Source organism: Pollachius pollachius (genome assembly GCF_949987615.1).
Source record: "Pollachius pollachius genome assembly, chromosome: 3".
Lineage (NCBI taxonomy): Eukaryota > Metazoa > Chordata > Actinopteri > Gadiformes > Gadidae > Pollachius > Pollachius pollachius.
Genome location: NC_136936.1, coordinates 46,436,920 through 46,460,934, shown reverse-complemented (window position 1 = coordinate 46,460,934; position 24,015 = coordinate 46,436,920). Strand labels below are relative to the sequence as shown.

The 24,015-nt window shown below is 48.3% G+C and overlaps 1 protein-coding gene across 1 annotated transcript; it reads left to right on the top strand.

Moving 5' to 3' along the window:
- Positions 1–340: 340 nt before the first annotated feature.
- Positions 341–21,919, top strand: fam124a (family with sequence similarity 124 member A; the record flags this gene model as incomplete). Its single annotated transcript, XM_079733158.1, is given in 6 exon segments — positions 341–452; positions 455–575; positions 4,706–4,737; positions 15,149–15,948; positions 20,968–21,621; positions 21,623–21,919. Coding segments are annotated over 6 exon segments (2,016 nt in total).
- Positions 21,920–24,015: the final 2,096 nt, after the last annotated feature.

Sequence of the window (24,015 nt, the reverse complement as noted above, 5' to 3'; positions counted from 1 at the left end):
ATGTATAAAATGAGAGTGAGAGTTCAGCTTTGTCTTGCTATCAGGCATGAGTAGAAACCTGTGGTTTCATTAAAACCTGTGGACATTACCTATGGTCATAGGTAATGTCTCCTGTATGTTTGACCGTTTACGTTCCATCAATATCAACGTTTTAATATTCCTATCTTTGGCTTTATCCTTGATATTAATTCACTACGTCTGTCCAATGTTTTAATGGTCACGTATGTCAATTGTCCAGGCATTGTTGATGATATACCTCACTTCTACGCATGGGGGCGCCAAACTGCGCCCTTAAGTCTGAAGGCGCTAGATGACGCAGCCCGGCTGAAGCCGCCTGTTGATGGGCTCCACCACATCCACGGATCCGCTACTATTCCACACCTCCACGCAGGATCTATGTGAAGTCTATTACTCTTCCCCTAGTCTCTCCATAACCTGTGAGATTATTGAGTCAGCCCCGGTTTTCGCCTGCCCGCATTGATACGATGCACTCCAGATCGTTTTTTATTATTTCTTAAGATGGACAAAAAGCGGCCAGAGGATGACTGGGTGGACTCCGGAGCAGAGACCGGAGGGTGAGTCACTTTGCGGGACCTAAGTTACTGTAGGACGTTTTTGTGTGAGCCTTATAGCATCTCTGAAATCCTATCTAAGTCGTAGCTGTGCAGTCAACTCAAACGTTTCGTGCGCAAATTAACACGTTAAATGCGATTCCGGAGATTTGCATCGGTACATTATAAGAGCTCAATTTAAAAAGGTTTTGACTTCACATGTACTTAGCTTGTCGTGTATAACTATCAATGCAAAACAATTACAATTCATAATTATCTTAGAAAGAGTTCTTTCAGTTCTTGGAATTCAGCCATGTAATTAATTGGGTTTACATATAACTTTGATACTGACATATGGGACAAAATATGTAATCTCGCTTCAGTGGAAAGTTCTGTCTTCTTCCTCAATAACACAGTTGATGATATTGGCTCTTTCCATATCAATATGCTGCATTTGGATTAGTTTTAGACATGAATACGTTTAATGAATGCCTTATTTACTCTTGTTTTCAGCTGCTAGGGAAAGATGTCCCTCTGTTATCCTTTCGGTATGTGACCGTTAGCTCTGCTGTCGTAGTAGTAGGAACACAATCCGCTGTGTGCGTGTGTGTGCCCATCCCTAGGCGACCCTGCATTGTCCTGCCAATTCCCTTGGCCTTGGTTTTCAACCGGACCAACAAATAGTTTTCTGTTAAAGGGTCTAATAGTATGTGTGTGTGTGTGTGTGTGTGTGTGTGTGTGTGTGTGTGTGTGTGTGTGTGTGTTTGTGTCTGTGTGTGATTTTGTTTATGTGTGTGCACATGAATGTGTGTGGGTGCGTGTGTGTACTTGAGTGTGTATGTGTGTGAGTGTGTGTGTGTATATGTGTGTGTGCGTGTGTGTGTGGGTGTGTGGGTGTGGGTGTGTGTGATTTTGTGCACATGAAGGTCGGCAATCAGGTGCTTGTACTGTTGGTGTAACACGTGCACACACATGTAGTGAGCGTGGCATATGTCAGCATGTTTAGGAAAACTGGAAAAGACACAGACACACACACACACGCACACGCACACGCACACACACACACAAGCACACATTCCGAATCTAGACTATCGTGGAAAAAACAACAGCACCCGTGTGTCCAAAGGAAAAGCAGAGATGGTCGCTGTTGATAACCCGGGAGTGGTCGTTCCTACGAGGTCACATCCTCTTATGGAATCCACAAGCATCCCCTGCTCCCCATCCCCGTATCGACCTGCCCACAGGGCATCCTGTGTACTAGCTTATTATCTGCAGTCTCTTTCCTGACGGTTTCCATTGCTGTGTTGTGTCTATGTCTTCATCATGCGTCAGATGTCAGATTTAGTATGAGCCTCAGTCTCTCTATTTCTCTCCCTCTCTCTCTCTCTCTCTCTCTCTCTCTCTCTCTCTCTCTCTCTCTATCGTTCTCTCACTTGCTCTATCACTCGCTCTCTCTTTCTCTTTCTCGCTGTCTCTGTCTCTCTCTCCCTCTCCCTCTCTCTCTCTCTCTCTCTCTCTCTCTCTCTCTCTCTGTATCGTTCTCTCACTTGCTCTATCACTCGCTCTCTCTCTTTTTCTCGCTGTCTCTGTCTCTCTCTCCCTCTCCCTCTCTCTCTCTCTCTCTTTCTCTCTCTCTATCTCTTTTCTCTCTCCCTCTCTCTCTTTCTGACTTTCCGTCCATCCCTCCCCCTCCCTCCTATTTCTAGCCCAGGCAGTATATTTTACTACCTTTGAGTTTTACTGGGTTACGGGGGCTGTGAGAAAATATGGATATACAGTTGAGAAAGCTATGTTTTCCTTTTTCCACACCGTTTTCATACAGTTTGGACTCTCCAAACAGTGGTGATAGATTTAAAACATATGTAAGTTTAGGTTCAGTCATTGGTCACTTAGGATATACTTTATTGTAAAGTAATGTAATGTTGTTTTTGGATACAGTAATAATGTATGAGAGTATTCCATCTATTAATGTATTTAATCTTGTAAAGATGTAATTTGTATAACTTTTCGCTTTAGGACAGTAAAATAGCTGTATTGATGATGTGGTAATACCAGGGTAATACTTGTTTATATATATATATTTATATATAAATAGCTATAACTTATGACCTCAGAAGCCTCTGATAGATCCTTTGCCTATACTATACTACAACACATAAAATATGCAAGCTGCAAATTCCAGCATGCAGTCTCGTTCCCGGCCCATGTTTATGATGTTTGGACGGAGATGAAGGAGTCAAGACTGCGTGGCGGTGCTCATCACGGCCAGACAGTGGACTGGCAACAGCCAGCGAGACACTAACAGGCGCTTCCGCAGCTGGACGCAGGCCAATCCCTGGCCTTCTCCCCGAGAGAAAGCTATAAGACAAACTATCCATCTCGCCCCTTGCACGATCTCTGCACTGTGGACTGTGGAGACCCCCCCAACCACTCAGTCGTGTAATCGTTCAGTACGCCGCAGAGAGCTATCGCTCTCATTGTATGCCAGCCCACATTCATTCTTCCACATCTCCTCGTGCTCTGTGTGTGTTTTTTGTTCCATGCTTCCATAGAGTGCCAGAGATATAGAGAGAGAGCAAGAGAGAAAGAGAGAGCAAGAGAGTAAGGGAGCAAGAACGAGAGCGAGAGAAGGAGAGTGAGAGCGAGGGAGGGGAGAGAGAGATGGACTAGACTGAGAGAGAGACAGAAAGAAAAGAGAGACAGACAGACAGGAAGACAGAGAGGGAGAGAGAGGCCGTCGAAAGCAGTGTGAGAGACGAGAGAGAGAGACAGAGAGAGAGGCTGGTGGAAAGCAGTGTTAGAGACAAGAAAGACAGAGAGACAGAGAGAAGGAGCAAGAGAGCGAGAGAGAGGTGAATTCCCTCCATGTTTTCCTATCTCGCCTCTAAAGGTCTACACTTTGTTTTTATCCTCTCCATCTATCCCTACTTACTTTAGGTTCTGTCCTTCCCCTTAAATTCAACTCACACTACACCATGTTTGAAGTGGAGTACAACCAAAGATCCTTGATCATACAGCTTCATCTTACAGTCCTCTACCAGGAAGCTCATCATTCCTCCAGGGAATGTGGCCAATAGCTGTCCATGAGGTCAGGTGTGACCCGTGGTTGTAAATCACACAGAAGACAGGAAGTCAGGCGGCTCAAGGTGCACCGCAAACAAAGAAAACAATGTGTATATAAATCAGATTTCTGTACGGCCCCTCACTCCCCACATCCCATTTGTTGTCATGCCATTCTTTACTGTTTGAGTCTTCCAAGCAGTAACTTATTTTGAGTTAGAACAGAGCTCAACCACACGTCATTGGCTTCATGCTTCCTACCTCTCTCTCTCTCTCTCCTCTCTGTACCTCTCTCTCTCTCTCTCCTCTCTTTACCTCTCTCTCTCTCTCTCTCTCTCTCTCTCTCTCTCTCTCTCTCTCTCTCTCTCCCTCTTCCCAGGACTAGGAACAGAACAGTGTGTTAGCGTGATTAATAGCTTCCTGCGGTAGGAGGACCAGACCTGCTCCTCCGGTCGCTCTTGCTGTCCTCCCTGCCTGGTTCCGCCAGACCCTGTTAGCCTAGCGACAGGGCCGCTGTTGTCCCCGGGTCAGCTGACTCCTATAGGGCCGAGTTAGTCTTCTTTAGATGATGCCAACATGTAAATGCCTCAGGAATTTAGCAGCGGTTGGGCTGTGTTTGTGTGTGCGCGTGTGTGTGTGTGTTTGTTCTCGTATGTCTGCGTTGTGTGTGTGATTGTTTTTATAGGAGAGAGAACACGTCCCTATCCCATTCCTTCTTAATAAAAACAAATTGTGTATTGTTGTGTCTACAGGATAAATAGTGTGTCATGTATGTAAAATTGTGTCTGTGTTGTGTCTGTGTCACTATATATATTTTTTGTGTGTGCATACATGTGTGTGTATGTCCTCTCTACCCCTTATTCTCACTGTAAAACCACATGTAGCCTAACGTGCTCTCTTTGAAATCATCTGTAAGCCTTTACCTCATCCACATTACACCCCATAATATAAACTCTTGTCTCCTTTCTGTTTCCCATCCTGATCCGATTCTCTCTCTCTCTCTCTCTCTCTATCTCTCTCTCTCTCTCTCTCTCTCTCTCTCTCTCTCTCTCTCTCTCTCTCTCTCTCTCTCTCTCTGACTTTCTGTACTGCAGGTCTGATTACAGTCCCATGTCCTCAGCGAGCAGTAAGTAAACACATGCAGACATTATACACACACACACACACACACACACACACACACACACACACACACTAATAACCACTGACATTTCAAATTTGGTCTCCCTTTACTTAGCATAGAGGAAGAGGGGAATCTGGGTAGGTTGGCTGAAGGTGTGTGTGTTTGTGTGTGTTTTTTTGCGTGTGTGTGTGTGTGTGTGTGTTTGGGTGTTTGGGTGTTTGGGTGATTGTATGGGCTTCATCTCAGTGTTGTCTATCTCTGGGGTCTATAAAAGTGTGTAGTTACATTAAAACACCACTATTAGGGCTTTTTCTGTGGATGAGTGTTGGTGTGTGTTTATATGTCTGTTTTGGGGGGGGGGGCTGTGTGTGTATACATGTGTGTGCGTTTGTGTATGTGTGTGTTTGAGTGTGTGCGTGTGTATGTGTTTAAAAGGTCCTGACCTCTTGCTGGAAGGGCCTGGGGTCCATTCACAATGGAAGGATTATGTCCAATATTACCCCATTAATCTGCTCTGCAGGAAGTCAGGTTATCCCCTTCTACACACACACACACACACACACACACACACACACACACACACACACACACACACACACACTCATGTTGAACCAGGAGTGTGTTTCGGGCCCCCCTGGCCCAAAGTTTCCTGTGCAGTAACGGCGGCAGTCCTCCGTTGTCTCTCCTTGGGTCTCTCAGTCAAAACAAAAAATTGTCTGACTGGGATTACATGTAAACAGCAAACATGCACACACACACACACACACAAACATCCACAAACACACACATACACAAATGTTTGGCAGTTGTGAAACGGCGCAAAAGGCATTCAGAAAACACACACGTGCTGGGAACCACACAGAACCACGGATGCACACACGAGCGCACACTCCCAGTTTCCACCTAGAAGAACGTACATTGCTTACCTTCACAGTAGTGGGCCTTTTTGCACCAGACTCCACACACAAAATCACCCCTCTTAAGAACGCTGCCGGCTAGTGAGCAACCTTGCTGAACAATACTTTTGAGGTTGCCTTGATTTGATCACAGCCAGTGACCTGCTTCTGCCTCCTTGAGCGTGTTCAGTATGATTTAGTCTTTTCTATTTTTTGATAGAAAAGACTGTCACACACATGCTCTCTCTATCTTACTCCTTCTCTTGCTCACTTTATCTCTTTCTCTCTTCTCGTTCCCCTCTCCATCGGTAACTTACTATCTCTTCCTCTCTCACCCTTTCCCTATGTCTCTCTCGCTCTCTTTCTCTCACACACACACAAACACACACAGACACACACACTTACACAAACACACACACAGGCTCACAGCTTTACCTACTTTTATTAAATGTGGTGCAAAGCTATGTGGGTGGCATTTCACGGAGGACGAGCAACGACAGCACCCTTTTCAGATGTGTGTTTTCTTTTAATATTCTGCCATTTACCTCCAAACCCATGTCCCTTGCTCCACGTGTGTGTCTATTTATATTTACTATATATAAGTTGTGGTAGAGAGAGCGGCCATGTTTGTACAGGTGGCTTCAAACCCTGACCTTTGCCCTTCGGCCAACCCAGCCCTAAGCCCTCCGGAGACATAACAGTATTGCAGGGTCCCTGGATTTAAACTTCCAGCCTCATTTGATCCGCCGTATATATCCTAACCCTGAGTCGAATGCAGCTTTCATGGTCATTTGCTGGATGTACACATCTACTTCATTCTTGTATCCAAATAACAATAACATATTGTATAATCACGAAGGATAATAGCTTAAATGTCTATATTATATCTTTACAATGGTGCTTTGTTCCCGCTGAATCATTTGTGGTTCAAAAGTTGTGGTTGTTCTTTTTGTTTTGTGTTAAGACACTTACTTGTTAGCATTGGAATTGGTCTCAGCTAGCCATAATCAGTATATGATTATATGGATACTCTGGGCAGGTCATGCTATCACAGCTGTTCCATAAACAAACGTTAGGTCTGTTGAATGTTCAATATTACAACACAACAAGTGGTCCCATGCCCCATTTAGCGTCGAGTAGGGTCCTCGTTCTAGACATCGCCACATGGGGATGTTCAGCAGTAAGCTGTTGGTGATTTGTAGGCATTGCTGTTAAACAAACACGACTTCAACAGTTGCTTCTGGTGAGTGGAGGGAACGCCAAGTGGCTAAGGCATTCATCTCTCAATGCCTTGCTCAAGGCCATGTTAAGTAATCCCACTGACCTGCCCTTGAAATACAGGACAGTCTGGGAACGGTCTGACCACAAGTCCTCCGTTGCAATCTATAGATTACTACCAAGGCCTAAAAGCTGTGGGTAGTAATCTTTGTTTTTTTGTTTGTTTTGGTATGAATATGGCTGCTGCTTGTTACCATCCACATAGTTGTTCTGGTGAGCTACTAAGCCCTCTTTTTAATGCAGTCTACAGCTGGCGAACACAGCCTCTTCCTGGGTGTACAGGCGTAGACAATAGCAACGGCAGAAAGTACCTCTTGATTTAAGGGGCCACAACGGAGCCCCTCGCCAAACACTTAATCACACAAACTCTCTTTTCTATTGGTCCGGGAGCTCAGATTCACTCAACCCAGGTGACCTCTGACACTGCTTCCCACCGGCCCCTCTCCCTCTCTGTCTGTCTGTCTGTCTGTCAGTCTCTCTCTCGCTCCCCCCCCCCCCCCTCTCTCTCTCTCTCTCTCTCTCTCTCTCTCTCTCTCTCTGAGAAGGGGCCACTCATGCCAGAATAATGAATCCTTGAGGGCCAATGGGAGGGACATTTTAAATAACTTTGGGGTCAGCCTTCAACAACACAATGATATGAGACACACACACACACACACACACACACACACACACACACACACACACACACACAGACAAAAGCATTATACTCAGGGTTATATGGGATGGTTTATTCTTGTCCTAAATTAAAAACTGAACAGGTCTCCAGTGGTCAAGAAAACAGATATAAAACGTAGAGACAACAAGCAGACGAAGCCTTGATAATAAATCCTCTATTACGAGGTTAGGAGATCATACCAATAAAGGCCCCCCCCCCCCCCCAAAGACCAAAGACGCCTGTATCTTTACCAAAGACGCCTGTATCTTTCAAGAAGATGTCTGTCACATCCAGATGGATTCCTGATGACAACCACCCCCCCAAACCGTACACGCACCCACACACACACACACACACGCACACACACACACACACACACACACACACACACACACACACACACACACACACACACACACACACACACACACACACACACACACACACACACACACACACACACACCCTCAATCACCCCCAAACGCGCAATATCTGCAGGCCGTGCTTGATGACATCTCTAATTGCAAACATCTGTGCGCCTTTTTGTCACCAGGGTTTTTAAAAGATGAGTCCCTGCCACAATGAGCAACGCTCGCCAGCCTCTAGATGCGCATCCAATAACACCTCCCCCCCCCCCCCCCCCCCCCCTTCTCTTTGCTCTTACTGTTTTGGCGGAGGACAGAACAGCAGATTAGTAGCAGCAGGAACACATGTGCACTGCGAGCTGTGAAAACTCAGTTTCTTTCCCCCCTCTTTCCAGCAAAGTAAGACAAATCCTCCATTCCTTCTTCCTGCGCGGTTTACCGCGCAGGAAGAAGGAATGGAGGATTTGTCTTACTTTGCTAGAGTTTGTGTTTGTGTGTTTGCGTCTGTGCATGTGTGTGTGTGTGTGTGTGTGTGAATGTGAAAGTGAATGTGTGTTACTGTGTGTGTGTGTGTGTGAATGTGAATGTGTTTCTGTGTGTGTGTGTGTGTGTGTGTGTGTGTGAGTGTGTGTGTGTGTCCGCGGCTGATGGAGAGGCTGCGGTGAGGGGGGGGGGGGGGGGGGGGGGCGCCTACCTTGTAAAGGAAACAGATCCATCGAGGTTGACGTTGATGTGGCGAGGGTCTGAGGGTTGGCTGTGATTGGAGCGGGCCGGCTAACGCGGTGCAGACGCTGTACGGCGGTGGACGGGGTAAACACGCTATGTAAGCTGACACACGCACAAAAGACATGATCACACGTTCCTCCTGAATTTGAGGAGTATGCGAGCGTGTGTGTCTGTGTTTGCGTGCGTGTGGGATAATGACGTGGTATCCATTACCCTCATTGGTTTGATGCTGCTCACACAAACACAGCCAATCTTTTCTTCTGCTGGGGCAGTCTGTGCTTGATGGAAGTTATAGAAGTAAGACTGGGCTACTTCCAAACATGACGCACTTCTAAGCTTTAAAAACAAGGACTGATGAGGATCTTTTTACACAGGAGGAAGGAAAAAAAGGCACAAATAAAACTCTTTAGCTGTAATCGCTGGCCAAAGTCCCTTTTCAGCCCAGTGCAGTTAAACAGCTCCTTATGGGGCTGTTAGACCACCCCGGGGGCAGTAATACCTGCCTCTCACCAACACACACACGCGCATGCACAATCACACACACACACGCACACAGCTTAATGTACACACTCATACAAACACACAGATATGCTGATTATAGGAATATAGAAGACACAGACACACACACACTCTCATTGTCAGTATAAATGTGCGATCGTATCTTTGCTACAGTGCCAGACACAGACATGAATGAACTCAATGCACACATGCACATACGTATACAGATACACACCACCTTCTCCCACGACACACACACACACACACACACACACACACACACACACACACACACACACACACACACACTCTACTCCCATTGAGAGGGACACACGAGCTGCAGCCTATGGCATAGGCCCTGTGGATTAAGCATTTCCAAATGTGTGTTCTCTCCAGGTTTGGGGAGAAGGCCCTGAGCCCAGCAAAACACGCTGCTTCGTGCTCGATCTTAATGGCTTCATTGCCGCAGCGCAGCGGCCTAGCTGGGCTCGGCCCATTTGTATTGTGTCACCGTGACGCATGCTTGTGGGGTGTGCGTGTGTGTCTACGCTCGCTTGTGTATAGAATCACTCAAACAGACTCTGTAGACAGATGCACTTATATCAAGACAGTTTCCTCTTGCCCAAGGTCAACTGGAAGAGGTCCAAGGTGGCTCATTTGTCTGAGGTATATGGTTGTCAGTCGCGCTACTCCGATTGGTTTCATGGATCGCTATGATCTATGTGCCCCTTTCTCTCTGGCTGTCATGTAAAGTGTAACGTGTGTTTATTTTTACAGTACTTTAAGTTTCTAAACCGGCTGAGTTGTGTGTTTTCTTGTGAGTTTTATGTCGTGATGTTAAGACATTCTTTAGTCTGGTCTTGGGTGTGTTTTCACCCAAGTGACATTTAAGTCTCGAGCATTTTTAAGGCTGAAATCATGCCTGCAATAACTTAGATGAAAGACCCTTCTCCTTATCCTTAAAGGCGTGTTTGTTGTGCACCACAGTTGGCGATAACGTGTAATGGTTTCACCTGGAAAAACACAGCCGTAGGGTTTGTGTGTGGGGCCCGAACCACAAAAGGCGTGTGTGGGCACCCATGGCCGTTATTGAAGTGCAAATTATGAAATAAGAGCGAAAACAGCTCAAGCTAACCATTACATTATAATTCACTGAGAATCAGTCAAAATGGCGTGTTATTGTTGGAACCTACAGCTTTTTTTCCCTTCTTTTTTCTTTTCTTTGTTTTTGGAGTTATGGATCAGACAGGAAAAAAAAAGAGTGCGCCGCATATTGAGTTTCCCCTCTTGGTTGTTTTGAGTTACATCCAGGGCCAAACTGGCTAGAGCTGTGACTACAGCACTCACACACACACACACACACACACACACACACACACACACACGCACACACACACACGCACACACACACACGCACACACACACAGGCACCCACACACACACATACACACACACACACACACACACACACACACATTTAAATGCCAACAAACCGCAGAGTTTTTACTGCTAATCGCTGTCACATGTAAGGGCCAGAAAGTAAGGTGCAATGAATTATCTCCACATTAAAAAATCAATGCTAATGGTTGTGAGTTTGGCAGCGATTGTGGGGGAAAGCTCTGTTGTAAGCTCAGTTATTTTGCATTGTGTATGTTACACTAATGCCTGTTCAAGAGTTCAATCCTAAAGCCTGGGTTACTTTTGCTTCAGTTTCACGTAATAAACCATGATTGATGCGAAAACTCAAGTCAAAATTCATTCCAGCATACCTCTTCTACTACTTAGGTCTGCATTCAAGTTAAAGTGTTCATCTGTCTCCTTGTGAAGCTCATGATGAGATGGGACACAACCGGACTGTGTTTCTGAATGTAAAAGAAAACAATGAAAGCGTCTCTCTGGGCCTTTAAGCCACACAAGCGTCCCACCTTTCCTGATGAGCATAAAGTGCATAGAGTAATAGCGCACGGCTCTATAGTGTATTCATATTGTAATAAGGGCTGTTGTATACGATGACCTGCCCTGCAGTACTTTACCAGCCAAGACTTTGCTCAGGAGGTAGAGCGGGTTGACTTGTAACCGGAAGGTTATTAGTTAGATCACCAGGAGTGCTGAGGTATCACTGAGCAAGACACCTCACCCTAACTGCTCCAAGCTGGCTGTCGCCTTGCATGGTTGACTCCGCTGTCTGTGAGTGAATGTGTGCATGAAGGTCGCTTTGGATAAAAGGGTCTGCTAAATGCCCTGAATGTATATGCATCTAATGTGGTGGTGGTGGTGTAGATGATAGGCTACTGATGGATTGAACGTAATAGTAGGAGCAATCTAGCACAGTAGTAGCTCTAATAATAGAAGTGGTTCTCATATTATGTAAAGCAATTTACAAAATTTATATAGTGTCATGTATTATAAATAACATGTGATTATTGAAATATGAGTCTTTCGAAAATAGACGGGACTTTGGGAGAGGATTTGTCTCGTGCAAGTCACGAGCGGGAGCAGCAGCACACCTATCATAACAGCATCTTTGCGCGCAGCAAATTGTGTGGCCGTTTACTAGACATTTACAGTATCAGTACCACGGGAAGCCTGATACCGCGCTATTACTGCGGCGGAAACATTTACCGCCCGGGCAGAGCCCCAGCCTCACCTCGGAGGTGAAGCAGCGAATGGATTAGGAGATTAGAAGCGCAGGGTATTAAACACAGTGTCCATGCCCCCCCCCCCCCCCCCCCCCCCCTCACTTAATCTGTCATTTATTAGTCTCTAAACCGACTGCACAATCCGCCTTCACAACGTTGTTTGACACAGGTTTATGTACATCTACACACACACACACACACACTCACATGCACCCACACACACACGCACTCACGCACACACGCACACAGTCACACATACGCACACTCACACACACGCACACACACACATATATTGAGTCAAGTTTTAAATAGTTTCACTTGCATTGTTTTAGAATAATCCCAGGCACTTACTTGTCGATTTTTATTACACTTTGATCGTGGAATACAAGTAGCACTAGTAACAGTCAGTATCAGTCAGAATGCCTGTTGGCTTGTGTTCACGGTAACGCAAACATATAGATGGTTATTTGGTTTCCCAGAAGACCTGAGTGAACAAGTGACTGTTCTAGTGATAAATACTGTGTACTAGATCCTAATTATCCTCGTGTTTAAGTGTTCTACTGACCAGTCAGGGGTTACGGAGAATCTAATTGGAGGAGAATAACTGGTTGTGCTGCCCTGTATGTGTGTGTGTGTGTGTGTGTGTGTGTGTGTGTGTGTGTGTGTGTGTGTGTGCGTGTGTGTTTGTCCTTATGTGTTTGTGTGTGTGTGTTTATGTGTATGTCTGTGTGTTTGTGTTTATGTGCATGTCTGAATGGGTGTGTGTGTGTCTGTGGCGAGCCATGTCTGTGGCAAGGTTTGTGAAACATACCAAGATCTTTCTTTATCCTTGGCTTCCCAACAGTCTATGATATTTTAAAAGGAGGTGTAAGTATGTGTATGCCTGTGTATTTATACATATGAGTGTATAAGTATGTGTGTGTTTTTAGGTAAATAGGTTTTTTAAGTAATTTGTTGGTGTAATACTGTTTATCTTTATCTGTGTCTGTGTGTGTGTGCTTTTGTGTGTGTGCGTTTGTGTGCCTGCTTGAGTGTGTGCGTGCTTGCGTGCGTGCGCGTGTGTGTGTCCCAACAGAGAGAGTGTGTACTTCTGGTCTTTTTCTCAGTGTTGGGTGGAAGGGGGGGGAGTGTGTGAGTGTATGCGCATGTGTGGTAAACTCTAAACCCCTCTTTATCCCAGCCTCGGCCGTTTAGTCGTCAAGACGGACGACCGTGATGCTAATGAGACCAGGCAGACGTTAAGAGGCTGCTCCTCCTCAAGTGGGACAGTTTGTTAGCGTCCCAGACCCCGTGAGACACTGAGGCCCGGACAGCGCTCATGTGTACATGATGACCTCATAGCGGGCTTTTTCCCTTTTCTTACGCCACACCGTTGTTTTGACAACGTACGAAACGTAGCGGCCTGCGCGGGCGAGTGACATTTCACCCCTTACATAAGCCACCGCACCAAGAAACACTTTTTCTTGTAACACGATCTCAACATGTGTGTGTGTGTGTGTGTGTACCGTGCGCGTGAGTGTGTGTGTCTGTTAGTGTGTGTGCCTGTGTGTGTGTCTGCTTTTGTGTGTGTGTGTGTGTGTGTGTACCGTGCGCGTGTGTGTGTGTGTCTGTTAGTGTGTGTGCCTGTGTGTGTGTCTGCTTTTGTGTGTGTGCGTGTGCCTCTGTGTGTGCCTGTGTGTGTGTGTCTGCTTTTGTGTGTGTGCATGTGCGTGTGCGTGTGTGTGTCTGGGGGTAGTTTGCTCTTTACGCGCTACAGCTGTGCTCGTGCCAAGGCCGCTGCGACCGGGGAGACGAACCCCCTGTCCCCAGAGCTGGAGACTAGAAAGCCGTGCTCTGTCCTAGAATAACGTGGCCCCTGAGAAGCAGCCAGCTCTCCAGGCCTCAGGGCTCCAACTGGGACAAGCCCCCGGAGTGTAGCGGGAGACAGAGAGAGCGTAGGGGAGAGTTCCCCGGCCCCCCCTCCCCAAAGACAAAATCAGAGAATGGGGGAAAACAGCAAGATACTAGCTTGATACTGTGGGAGTCTGCGTAAGCCGTGACACAGGTTCCCAGACCTTTCGTAATGAGGGGACCCAGCTGTAGTGGTACCTTTCACCAACGACCCACAAACACCTTTTGTGGGTACACATCTGTATCTGACAGTACAAATGTACTGCGAAAAAAATGTATGGGTACAGAACTGTATTTGCCAGTACAACTGCGCTGTGAAATATTGAATACATATAAATAGATAAAAATAAAGGAATACATTAAAAAGAGAGACAATTTCCATTGAGTTTTTTTCCTTCAAGCTTTTCAGCCTTTAAGCATGTGAATGGCATACAAACGAAACAAAGTAGAGCGCATATGCATGCGAACATATACCGATGCATCAAAATGTGCCGACAATCTCAGTTTGCGAACCCCTGACCTATAGGCAATAACACTAACAGTACACATGACTGAACGTCAATGCTAGTATCTACACCACACTGTGAGTTGGCTATACTACTACCACCGGACCCCCAACCCCCTCCCAGCCCCAGGTCTGCGGCGGACCTAGCCTCCCGGGTCACCGGTTCAGGGGGAGGCCCTGCACCTTGGTGGGGAGCCCCCCGCTGTGGGCCCGGGACATTCCTCCTGGGAGGGCCGCTAATGACCCCGCTAATGGCTTTAATGAGGGGGTGGTCTGAAGGCTGCCTCGCATCATGGACCTGGATGAAGGAGAGAGAGAGGGAGAGACAGGGAGAGAGAGAGAGGGGGGAGAGAGAGGGAGCGAAAGAGAGGGAGAGAGAGGGAGAGAGAGGGAGAGAGAGGGAGAGAGAGAGGGGGGAGGGAGAGAGAGAGGGAGAGAGAGGGAGAGAGAGAGGGGGAGGGAGAGAGAGAGGGAGAGAGAAAGGAGGGAGAGAGAGAGAGAGGGAGAGAGAGGGAGAGAGAGGGAGAGAGAGAGGGGGAGGGAGAGAGAGAGGGAGAGAGAAAGGAGGGAGAGATGTCAAGAGTTGGATTTTGAGAGGTGAAGCGGATGGAGAGAAACAGGGAGGGGGATCTGGCTTTGGGAGGAGAAGGAAAGGAGGAGGGAGAGAGAATTATGAGCCAAGAGGTGCAGTGTTTACGTTTTTTGGGGTTTTACTGTGCTCTCAAATTGCAACAGTATATTTCATACAGTCTTGTAACTCCTTCACCCAACTCCTACCACACCTAGCCCCAACTCTACCCCACCCTACTTTTTCTCGTGCACTTGGTGTTGGGACTTGACACTCTCTCTCTTTGTCTCTCTCTCTCGCTCTGGCCCTGACTGTCTGTCTGTCTCTCTCTCTCTCTCTCGCTCCCTCTATCTCTCTCTCTCTCTCTCTTTCTCTCTCCTCACACCCACAGGTGACCTCTCGATGGGCGAGCTCCAGGACCCCTTCCTGGTCAGCGTGCACCTGATCGCCGACGCCGGCCAGGGCAAGCACCTCCAGCACGCCGCCGACGCCGCCCTGGCCTGGGTGCACCCCGAGCTGCAGCTCTTCCGCGTGTCCGAGCGCGCGTCCTCGCCGCGGTCCCGCTCCGCCAACCGGCGCCGCCACGAGGAGAACGACGCCTGCCAGCCCTCCCTCGCCGTCATCCTCTTCCTGCGGGAGTCACGTGACAACGGCGGCGGCGATGGCGGCGGCTACGGCGGCGAGCAGACGGCCTCGCTGCACCGCGCCCTCCAGCGCCCGCCCTGGCGCTACCACCACTCGGAGAAGGTGAGCCGGGGCGGGGACGGGCGCCGCGTGCTGACGCTGGCGCCCTGCAGCCAGGACTTCTTCACGCTGGCGCCCGGAACGCCGCTGTGGGCGGTGCGGCAGGTGCACTACGGCAAGGAGATCGTGCGCTTCACCGTGTACTGTCGCCACGACAACTACGGCGACATGGTGCGGCTGTACCGGCTGCTGCTGCAGCGGCGGCCGGCACAGAAGAAGGAGGACTTCTGCTTCTTCGTGGTGTACGCCAACCCCGACACGGAGATCCAGCTGTCCTTCAAGAGGCTGCTGCGGGGCCAGAGCCCGGCCAGAGCCCACTCGGCCGTGGTGGAGATCCGCGTGCGGGACGTGGGGTCCCTGGTGCCGCTGCTGCCCCAGCCCTGCAGCCCCATCAGCCCCGTGCGATGGCAGACGGAGGACTACGACGGGAACAAGATCCTCCTGCAGGTGAGACGAGGACGCCCCCCCCCCCCCCCCCGAGAACTCCCCCCGACTCCTGACCCCTGTGTTGTGTCAAGACGTGTCATTTCCTGTCCTTCAAGTAGCTTGCCCGTCGGACTACATCATGCATGCAGTTTGATGTCAATGTATGATGGAAGTCTGGTAAACCCATCAACAAGGACGCTTCAGGAAGAATTGTTTATGCCTAAAACCTGCAAGTGAAGTTGAGCCAATGAGATGCAGCCAAAAGTGTTCTGGTTTCATGGATAGCTTTTTCCCTCGCTTTTAGACATGGATGATAACGTAGGCCAATAAACTTCTAGCGCAGGGGGAACTCTGTAGTCTGCTTAGTCCAAGCGAAAAAGGTTTTCTCTTTTTTTTTGTTGCATATACACTAAGCATATGAACTTAGATTGAAGCTGTCAGAGGTGGAATTTGTATACGCAGCAAATAGACATGGTAAACAACTGCATCAGCAGGAGAAATGTGATCGGGCTGTTTTGACTTGATCTTAAATCTTTTCGAAATCATATACAGATGCACTCACACACACACACTCAAACACGCCCTCACATTCAAGTATGCCTATGCATACATATATTCATACACACACAATTACACACACATTTATACATAGAAACACACACACCATATACATTTACGCTCACATATTTTCATACACACGCAGACATACATATAACCACGCACATACACACACGTATACAACAATATATACAAAAGCACAGTGTGCATGTACAAAGAATGCAGTCATATGCACACACACACACACACACACACACGCACACATTTATACACAAAAGCACACTAAGCATACTTGCAAACAACCACACACCGACACACATAAACACATGTTTAAGTGGACACACACCCATAAACACACAAGGATTTGGCAGGACGGAGAAACCACAAAGAGTTCACCACATGTGTGAGTGGGCCCGGCCCTGTCCTGTTCGTCTGTGTTTATCTATTTACTTGTAGAAAAGTGTGAATGAGAGGGAAAAGAGGAAAGAGAGAGAGAGAGAGAGAGAGAGAGAGAGAGAGAGAGAGAGAGAGAGAGAGAGAGAGAGAGAGAGAGAGAGCGAGCAAGATCTCATGAGTTCCCACCACACGCAGGCAGGTTCATAGAAGCGAATGAAATGGATGCCTCGTCCAGAAATAACAAGCTCTCACCGGACACAAAAGAACCATTCAGACTCCCGTTTGAACGTTGAACCCTGTTCCCCTACCAGCCCCGGTTAACCATCCATCCATCCACCATCCATCAATCCATCCATCCGTCCATCCAACCAACCATCCATCCATACGTCCATCCATACTTATATTGACATTCATCCCTCCACCCGTCCTTCCATCCACGATTGATCCAACCACAGATCATGTTATCGTTCATCCATTTATCTTGCTATCCATCCATCAATACTTCTATCATTCAGCCATCCGTCTTCCATCCATCCTTCGTTCATGCATCCATTTTTTCCATGCCTCCATCAAATCAGCCATCCATCATTTTGCACATGGCGAGTACTTTCCCCAAGTAATGCCTTGTACACATGCACAAACACACACACTCACACACACACACACACACACCCCCCCCACACACATACACACACACACGCACATAGAGACACATACATACACATAAAGACACATACACACAAATACACACACACATAAACCCAAACACATAAAGACACACACACACATACACGCACACACACACACACAGACACACACACACACATATACACATACACATAAACACACACACACACACACACACACACACACACACACACACACACACGCACGCACCATGCTCCCCTCTCAGAGAGCGAGGGTTAGATCACTAGTGACTACAAGCCGATGAGCTGGGTCCATCACTGCGATTGGAGCAACAATGGGCTAATCTGTAGTGGCAATGCACCATATGCACGTCGCTTAATCTGCCACCTGGTTCCACACAGCAAGCTGCTTCAATGTAGCTTGTAACTGTAAAGTCAGGCTTCCTAATCAAAGACGAAAAAAAAGCCTAATTCTTGTTAAACTTACTTGTATTAGTAATGAGCATGACCTACGCAACTGGGATTTCCAGGAAATGCAGTGTTTCACTAAGATTGGAACAATTCTAAGCTACTTGTAGGGCAAGATTGAGTCCTTATTGTGGTTCTAACCTCTATGCATTCACATTGCCGACAGTGTTGAATGAATCAGGTGCTTATTATAGGTCTGTCTGTCCGGTGGAGAGTTAGTTCCTAATGACAGGTCAGCAGCACCTGGCCTACATCCCAGAATAAGCCAGACTCAAGAGAGAGTAGAGGCGTCTGGTCGCGTCCACGTCAACAGCCTCATTACCCAGAAGCCCCTGCTGTCGTTACTGCTGCTCATTAACAGCCCCGGAGGATGCTGACTTCTTGCAAACGTTTTCATCCACCTCCAAGTTTACTGGAGGAAGTGGAATGACAAAATAATCAAAGGAGATTACATTTTTCTCCTAATAACAGAAGTGTATTTGTAGACAAAAACAAATAGGAGATGTACAGACCTGTGATATAACACACACGCACACACACACACACACACACACACACACACACACCTACAAACTCCAACACACACACACACACACACAAACAAATGCGCACGTCCACACACACCTGCCCTTCTTCTGCCATTGCCTGGCCTTTCTCAAGTGTCATGGAAGCTCTAAATCACATCCTCGCCGGGTGACAGTAATCACAGGCCGTTCGGCTGTCCTTTCCTTTCTTTCCTGTGCAAGAGATAAGTATACACAGACACACAAACACGCACACAACCACAGCCACACACACAATCACACACATTGCCGCTCTTTTCACCGCAGAGTAAGAGGCAAAGAGAGGTCAGGCGAGAGGAGAAGCAGACAACACAACAACCCAAGGAGAGTGGACGAATTCTTGTGAACAATCTTGGTCTCACACTCTCACACGCTTGCTTTGGTCTTTCCTCTTCACTCGCACTCACACACACACACTCTCTCACTCTCTCACACTTCACCACACACCTCACATATCACTGACAAAGAAGTGCACCCTTATCAGAAACAGACTCTGAAAGGGCGGCAGGGAACAAAGGGGAGAAGTGAATGAATCGCCTCTCAAATCCCCTCTCAGGTTCGCCCACCCACCCTCTTCCCATGAAGGAAACGCAGGAACAGGACCGAGCGTGGCCAGGGACACAATCAGGGTCTTAACCGAGCAAAGGAAAGGCAACAGGTTTTTCTTTTGGTGGTACTAAGAGTTGCTTTCACTTCAACACCAATTAAAACGTTTTTAGCTCAGAAACTCATCCATCTTTATCGTTTACGCATACATTTTGTATTTATTAAGTGCAATTTCGGTCTGCTGTGGTGTATGGGGTGTTTTCGTCGTGCATATATCAGATCATTTTAGTTAAAAAATGATCTTAGTAAGCAGAACATTTCCGAGGCCTCACATCTGCCTATTCACTCTTGGAAAACTGTCTAATGGAGTTTCTTTGGCTGGGCTGACTGTTTAACTGCAACAGAGGGACAGTGATAAACCACAGTGGTAGTGGAGAGGCCTGTGAGCACTCCCACTGTAGCGTTCCACTTCACTTCCAGCAGTCCCCAACATGCGGCAATGTACTAAAGTCATAGAGTCACAGAGGAGCTGTTACTTTTGCCGTCCACAACAACGATGACAATGTGGGGGTCCCTCCGAGAGGCCCGGAGGGACCCCCACATTGTCATTGATGTTGTGGACGGCCAAAGTAAGGGTTATCCTAACCTGAAGGGGGAGAGAGAGAGAGACAGAGAGACAGAGAGAGACAGAGAGAGAGAGAGTGACAGAGACAGAGAGAGAGAGAGAGACAGAGAGAGAGAGAGAAAGAGAGAGAGACAGAGACAGAGAGAGAGAGAGCGACAGAGACAGAGAGAGAGAGAGCGACAGAGGGAGGAAGAGAAAAAGAAAGAGAAAGAGACAGGGAGAGAGAGAGAAAAAGAGAGCGAAGATCTCAAGAGAGAAATGGACACACAGAGAAAATCACGCAGAGAGGGAGCGACAGACGAAGGGCGAGAGAGTGACCCCAGGGGGTGACCATCGGAGTGTTGGAGGATGTAGAGTTGGGAGGCTGGTTGATGAGCTGGGGACAGGAAGGGACTGGGGACACACCTCAGGGCCTGCTCTGGTCTCTTCCAATGATGCTGACAGGCTCTTTATGTAAACCATCGCGTCCGCCTGTCCCGAGAACGTTAACTCCTCTCCACTCTCTTCTGTTATGAGTTTTTCAGACCTAGGTCTTTTCTTTTTTGAGAGTGGAAATTTGGCTTTAAGATTCTGGCAATAACAATAAGGCCTTATTTGAATGAAAAGATGGGGAAAAAGGCGGGGGGGGGGGGGGGGTTGGGGGGGATTTGGGACTGCTCAGGTACACAACTCGGGAGGTGTGACCCGTGTGGGACCGGTCGGGACGGGACGCTGATGCCTTCCCCAGCTGTGCACATTTGATTCATAAACTGTCTGGCGGGGCCAGAGAACATGAGGCCCCCCTCTCTGTGGACCCCAGGGTCCCCACACACCCCCCCATACTCTCTCTCACCCGTCTGGATATACGTTGCGTGTGAGAACCCCTTATGTTGAGTGAAGGCCTGAGGGAGTGTGTGTCTGGTTGACGTGAGTGTGTGTGTGTGTGTATATGTGTGTCCCTGTGTGTGTGTGTGTGTGTGGTTAATAGTTTTGGATGTGGTGTGGGCCTCAGTCCCGAGAGACTTCATATTTCACCACCCTAACAGACCAGAAACCTTGGTTTTCCTCCCCCCCCCCCCCCCCCCCCCCACTAACCCCCCTTCTATACGACCACACGCACGACATGTCTTGAATTTAAAAGCGAGGAACTGAAAAATACCCTCAGCCCTGCACGTTAACGCACAACAGCAGCTCCTTACGCATTAGTCCGCCCTTCTGGTCCCTCTTTAAACAGTCTTGTCTCTCTTGTCTTTCGTAGGTCCAGGGCGCTCGCTTCAAGCGCAGACAAGACTCCTCCCACTCCGCCATGGACTCACTCTCCGCGCCCTCCACCTTCACCCGTAGCTCCGCCCCTTACCGCAACCGGCGCCTGCACCGCACGGCGTCGCGCTGCCGGGCGCAGAACCAGTCGTACAGCTCGCTGCCGCTGGCCTGCGAGGAGCTGGACAAGGAGGGCGAAGAGGAGGGCGACGAGGAAGACGAAGGCGACGACGACGACGACGACGACGAGGAGGAGGAGCAGCGCTGGGCGCAGCGCCGCCACCCGGAGGCCTGGAGGTCCCAGTGGCGGAGCCAGCGCTCGGGCTCGCTCTACTCCCTGCCCACCCCGGGCCCCGGGGCCGGCTCCTCCCGCTCCACCTGCTCCTCCCCCGCCTCCGGCCCCGCCCACCGCGGCCGGACCCCCCGCCAGCCCCTCCTCCCCCCCTGTAGCTCGCCCCTCGTCCCCGCGTTCCGCCTCAACCTGGACGCTCTGGTGGGCGCCGAGGAGACGGACGTGGACACGGGCCACCAGGTGGACGCCACGGCGGCGGCGGCGGGCGGGGGCGGGGCCGACCTCAGCGTGGTGTCGGCGTACGTGCGGCCATCCTCCGCTTCGTCTGAGGAGGCGGGCCGCTGCCTCTCCCCCGGCCCGCCCCCCCCCCCACGCCCACGCCTTCGCCACGGTGAAAAGGGCGGCGGGCCGGCCCCGCGTCCCCGTCAGAACTAGCAGCCTATCGGTGAAGAGCACACCGTCGGCGTGGATCAGGACGCCGGCGCGCCCTCAGAGCTCGCTCTGCTTCAACACGGCGTCCACCGGCGGCACCACCTCCCCGAGTGACGTCTCCCTCAGCCAATGGGACAGCTCCAACAGTCTGGGCGGGTCGGTGGAGCACGTGCCGCTCAAAGTGCTGGGCGATGAGCTGGAGGAGGACCAGGAGTTCTATATATGAGGATACACGCTTGTTGGATTCAAGTCGTAGGATCCTTGTAGGAGTCTGTATAATGGTTGTTCTCCCTGTGTGTGACGGTTGTTCTCCATGTGTTGTAGAAGTCTGGCTTCGTCCATCGAAGTTTGGCTCAATTGGAGAACCCGGAATCTCCCGGAGTCTCCGGGTTTCCAGACAGACAGTGTCTGTGCGCAAGCGTGTGAAGCGTGCTTTTGTGTGTGTGTGTGCGTCTGCGTGTGTGTGTGCATGTGTGTGTGTGTGTGTTTGCGTGAATGCGTGTCTGTGTGTGTCCGTGTGCGTATGTGTGTCTGTGCGTGTGTGTGTGTCTGTGTGTGTGTATGTGTGTGTCTGTGTGTGTGTATTTGTGTGTGTGTGTGTGTGTGTGTGTGTGTGTGTGTGTGTGTGTGTGTGTGTCTGTCTGTCTGTGTGTGTGTGTGTGTGTGTGTGTGTGTGTGTGTGTGTGTGTGTGTGCGTCTGTCTGTCTGTGTGTGTGTGTGTGTGTGTGTGTGTGTGTGTGTGTGTGTGTGTGTGTGTGTGCGTCTGTCTGTCTGTCTGTGCGTGTGTGTGTGTCTGTGTGTGTGTATGTGTGTGTCTGTGTGTGTGTATGTGTGTGTGTGTGTGTGTGTGTGTGTGTGTGCGTCTGTCTGTCTGTGTGTGTGTGTGTGTGTGTGTGTGTGTGTGTGTGTGTGTGTGTGTGTGTGTGCGTCAGACCAAGCGATTGACTGGAGTGCTATGCATTTAGGCTTCCTCCCTGGGATTGGCTCCCACCTCCCGACCTTTAACCAGAAAGAAGCAGGCATTAAGGATCTGGATGGACGGAGGGATGACCCCTGACAACCGCTCTGCCCTGCCCCCTGCTGCCAATCAATGAACATAACAGTCAATAGACAAACTGACAACCTGGCAATGTGGTTTTCTGTGCGTCCTCATATGCTTTGTAGTTGTGTTTTATGATTATTTTATATCTGAATTTAAGCTAGATGATATGTGTGATGTTTATTATTATTATACTCCATTTCCATGGACCAGGTGACAGGATAGATCCAGTTATATTATAATGTACCTGTCTGTTTGCTCCTCTTTTAACATTGCCACCATTTATTTATTTCTTATTTTTTATTCTCAACATAATTTGACTTCATCTTATAGCAGCCATGACGTGTAGAGCCTTTTTTTTAATGATTTTTATGATGACTGATGTGTTTTCTGAACAGTAAAATACAAAATAAAAAACGAATAAGGTATGCCTCATGTAATAAATATATTGTCACGACAGGATATTCAACTGACAAGGGTGACTTAATAACAAGTATTAGCGACCGAGGATGATGTAAATACAGGTCTTTGTGCAATGAGGCCCCCTTGTGGCGATATAGGCTGAACAACATAACTGATAATTTTATATAAATAGATCTCAGCATTATTTTTAGCAGTAGTTTCTCATATTTCAAAACATGGCACTTTATTTAATAACATTTCAACGAAGTCCAGTGTCTGATGACACGGAGTAACTGCTGTTTATATTGTACTGCTGCCACTGACCCTCTGCTTCGAAGTTCACATGTGTGTTTTCGGTAATGTGTTCTATTTAGCACCCGTTTGAAAACATTGGTTCCTCTTGTGTGATGAACAGTTATATCACTGGCTCGCCCCTGTGGGTAAGTGCTTAAACAGGTGTGTGTGTGTGTGTGTGTGTGTGTGTGTGTGTGACCTCAGACTATGGAGGGAAATCCCATAATAGTACATATGGGTTGTCAGTTGTGCAATGGTGATGTCATAGGGGACCAATCACAGCCCAGTTTGGGATACACTAGAACATTATTTTTAGCAAAGGGGTTATCACAAAATAATATAGTCCATCATATATATACCCACAAATGTAATTCCTCATGTATAACATTGCAGAGAACTGGTGTTGAATTGCTTTGCATGAACTCCTATTCAAATCGTAATCATTTTACTAGCTTGGCCGTATACTATAGGCTTTTGGCAACAAACAGCCTTTTTCATTTTAAGGCTACAGAAATCCCCCTAGCAAGGAATATCGTTTTATAACGGCTGAGTGCACAGCCTTCCATTACCATAGTAATACTGAGCTG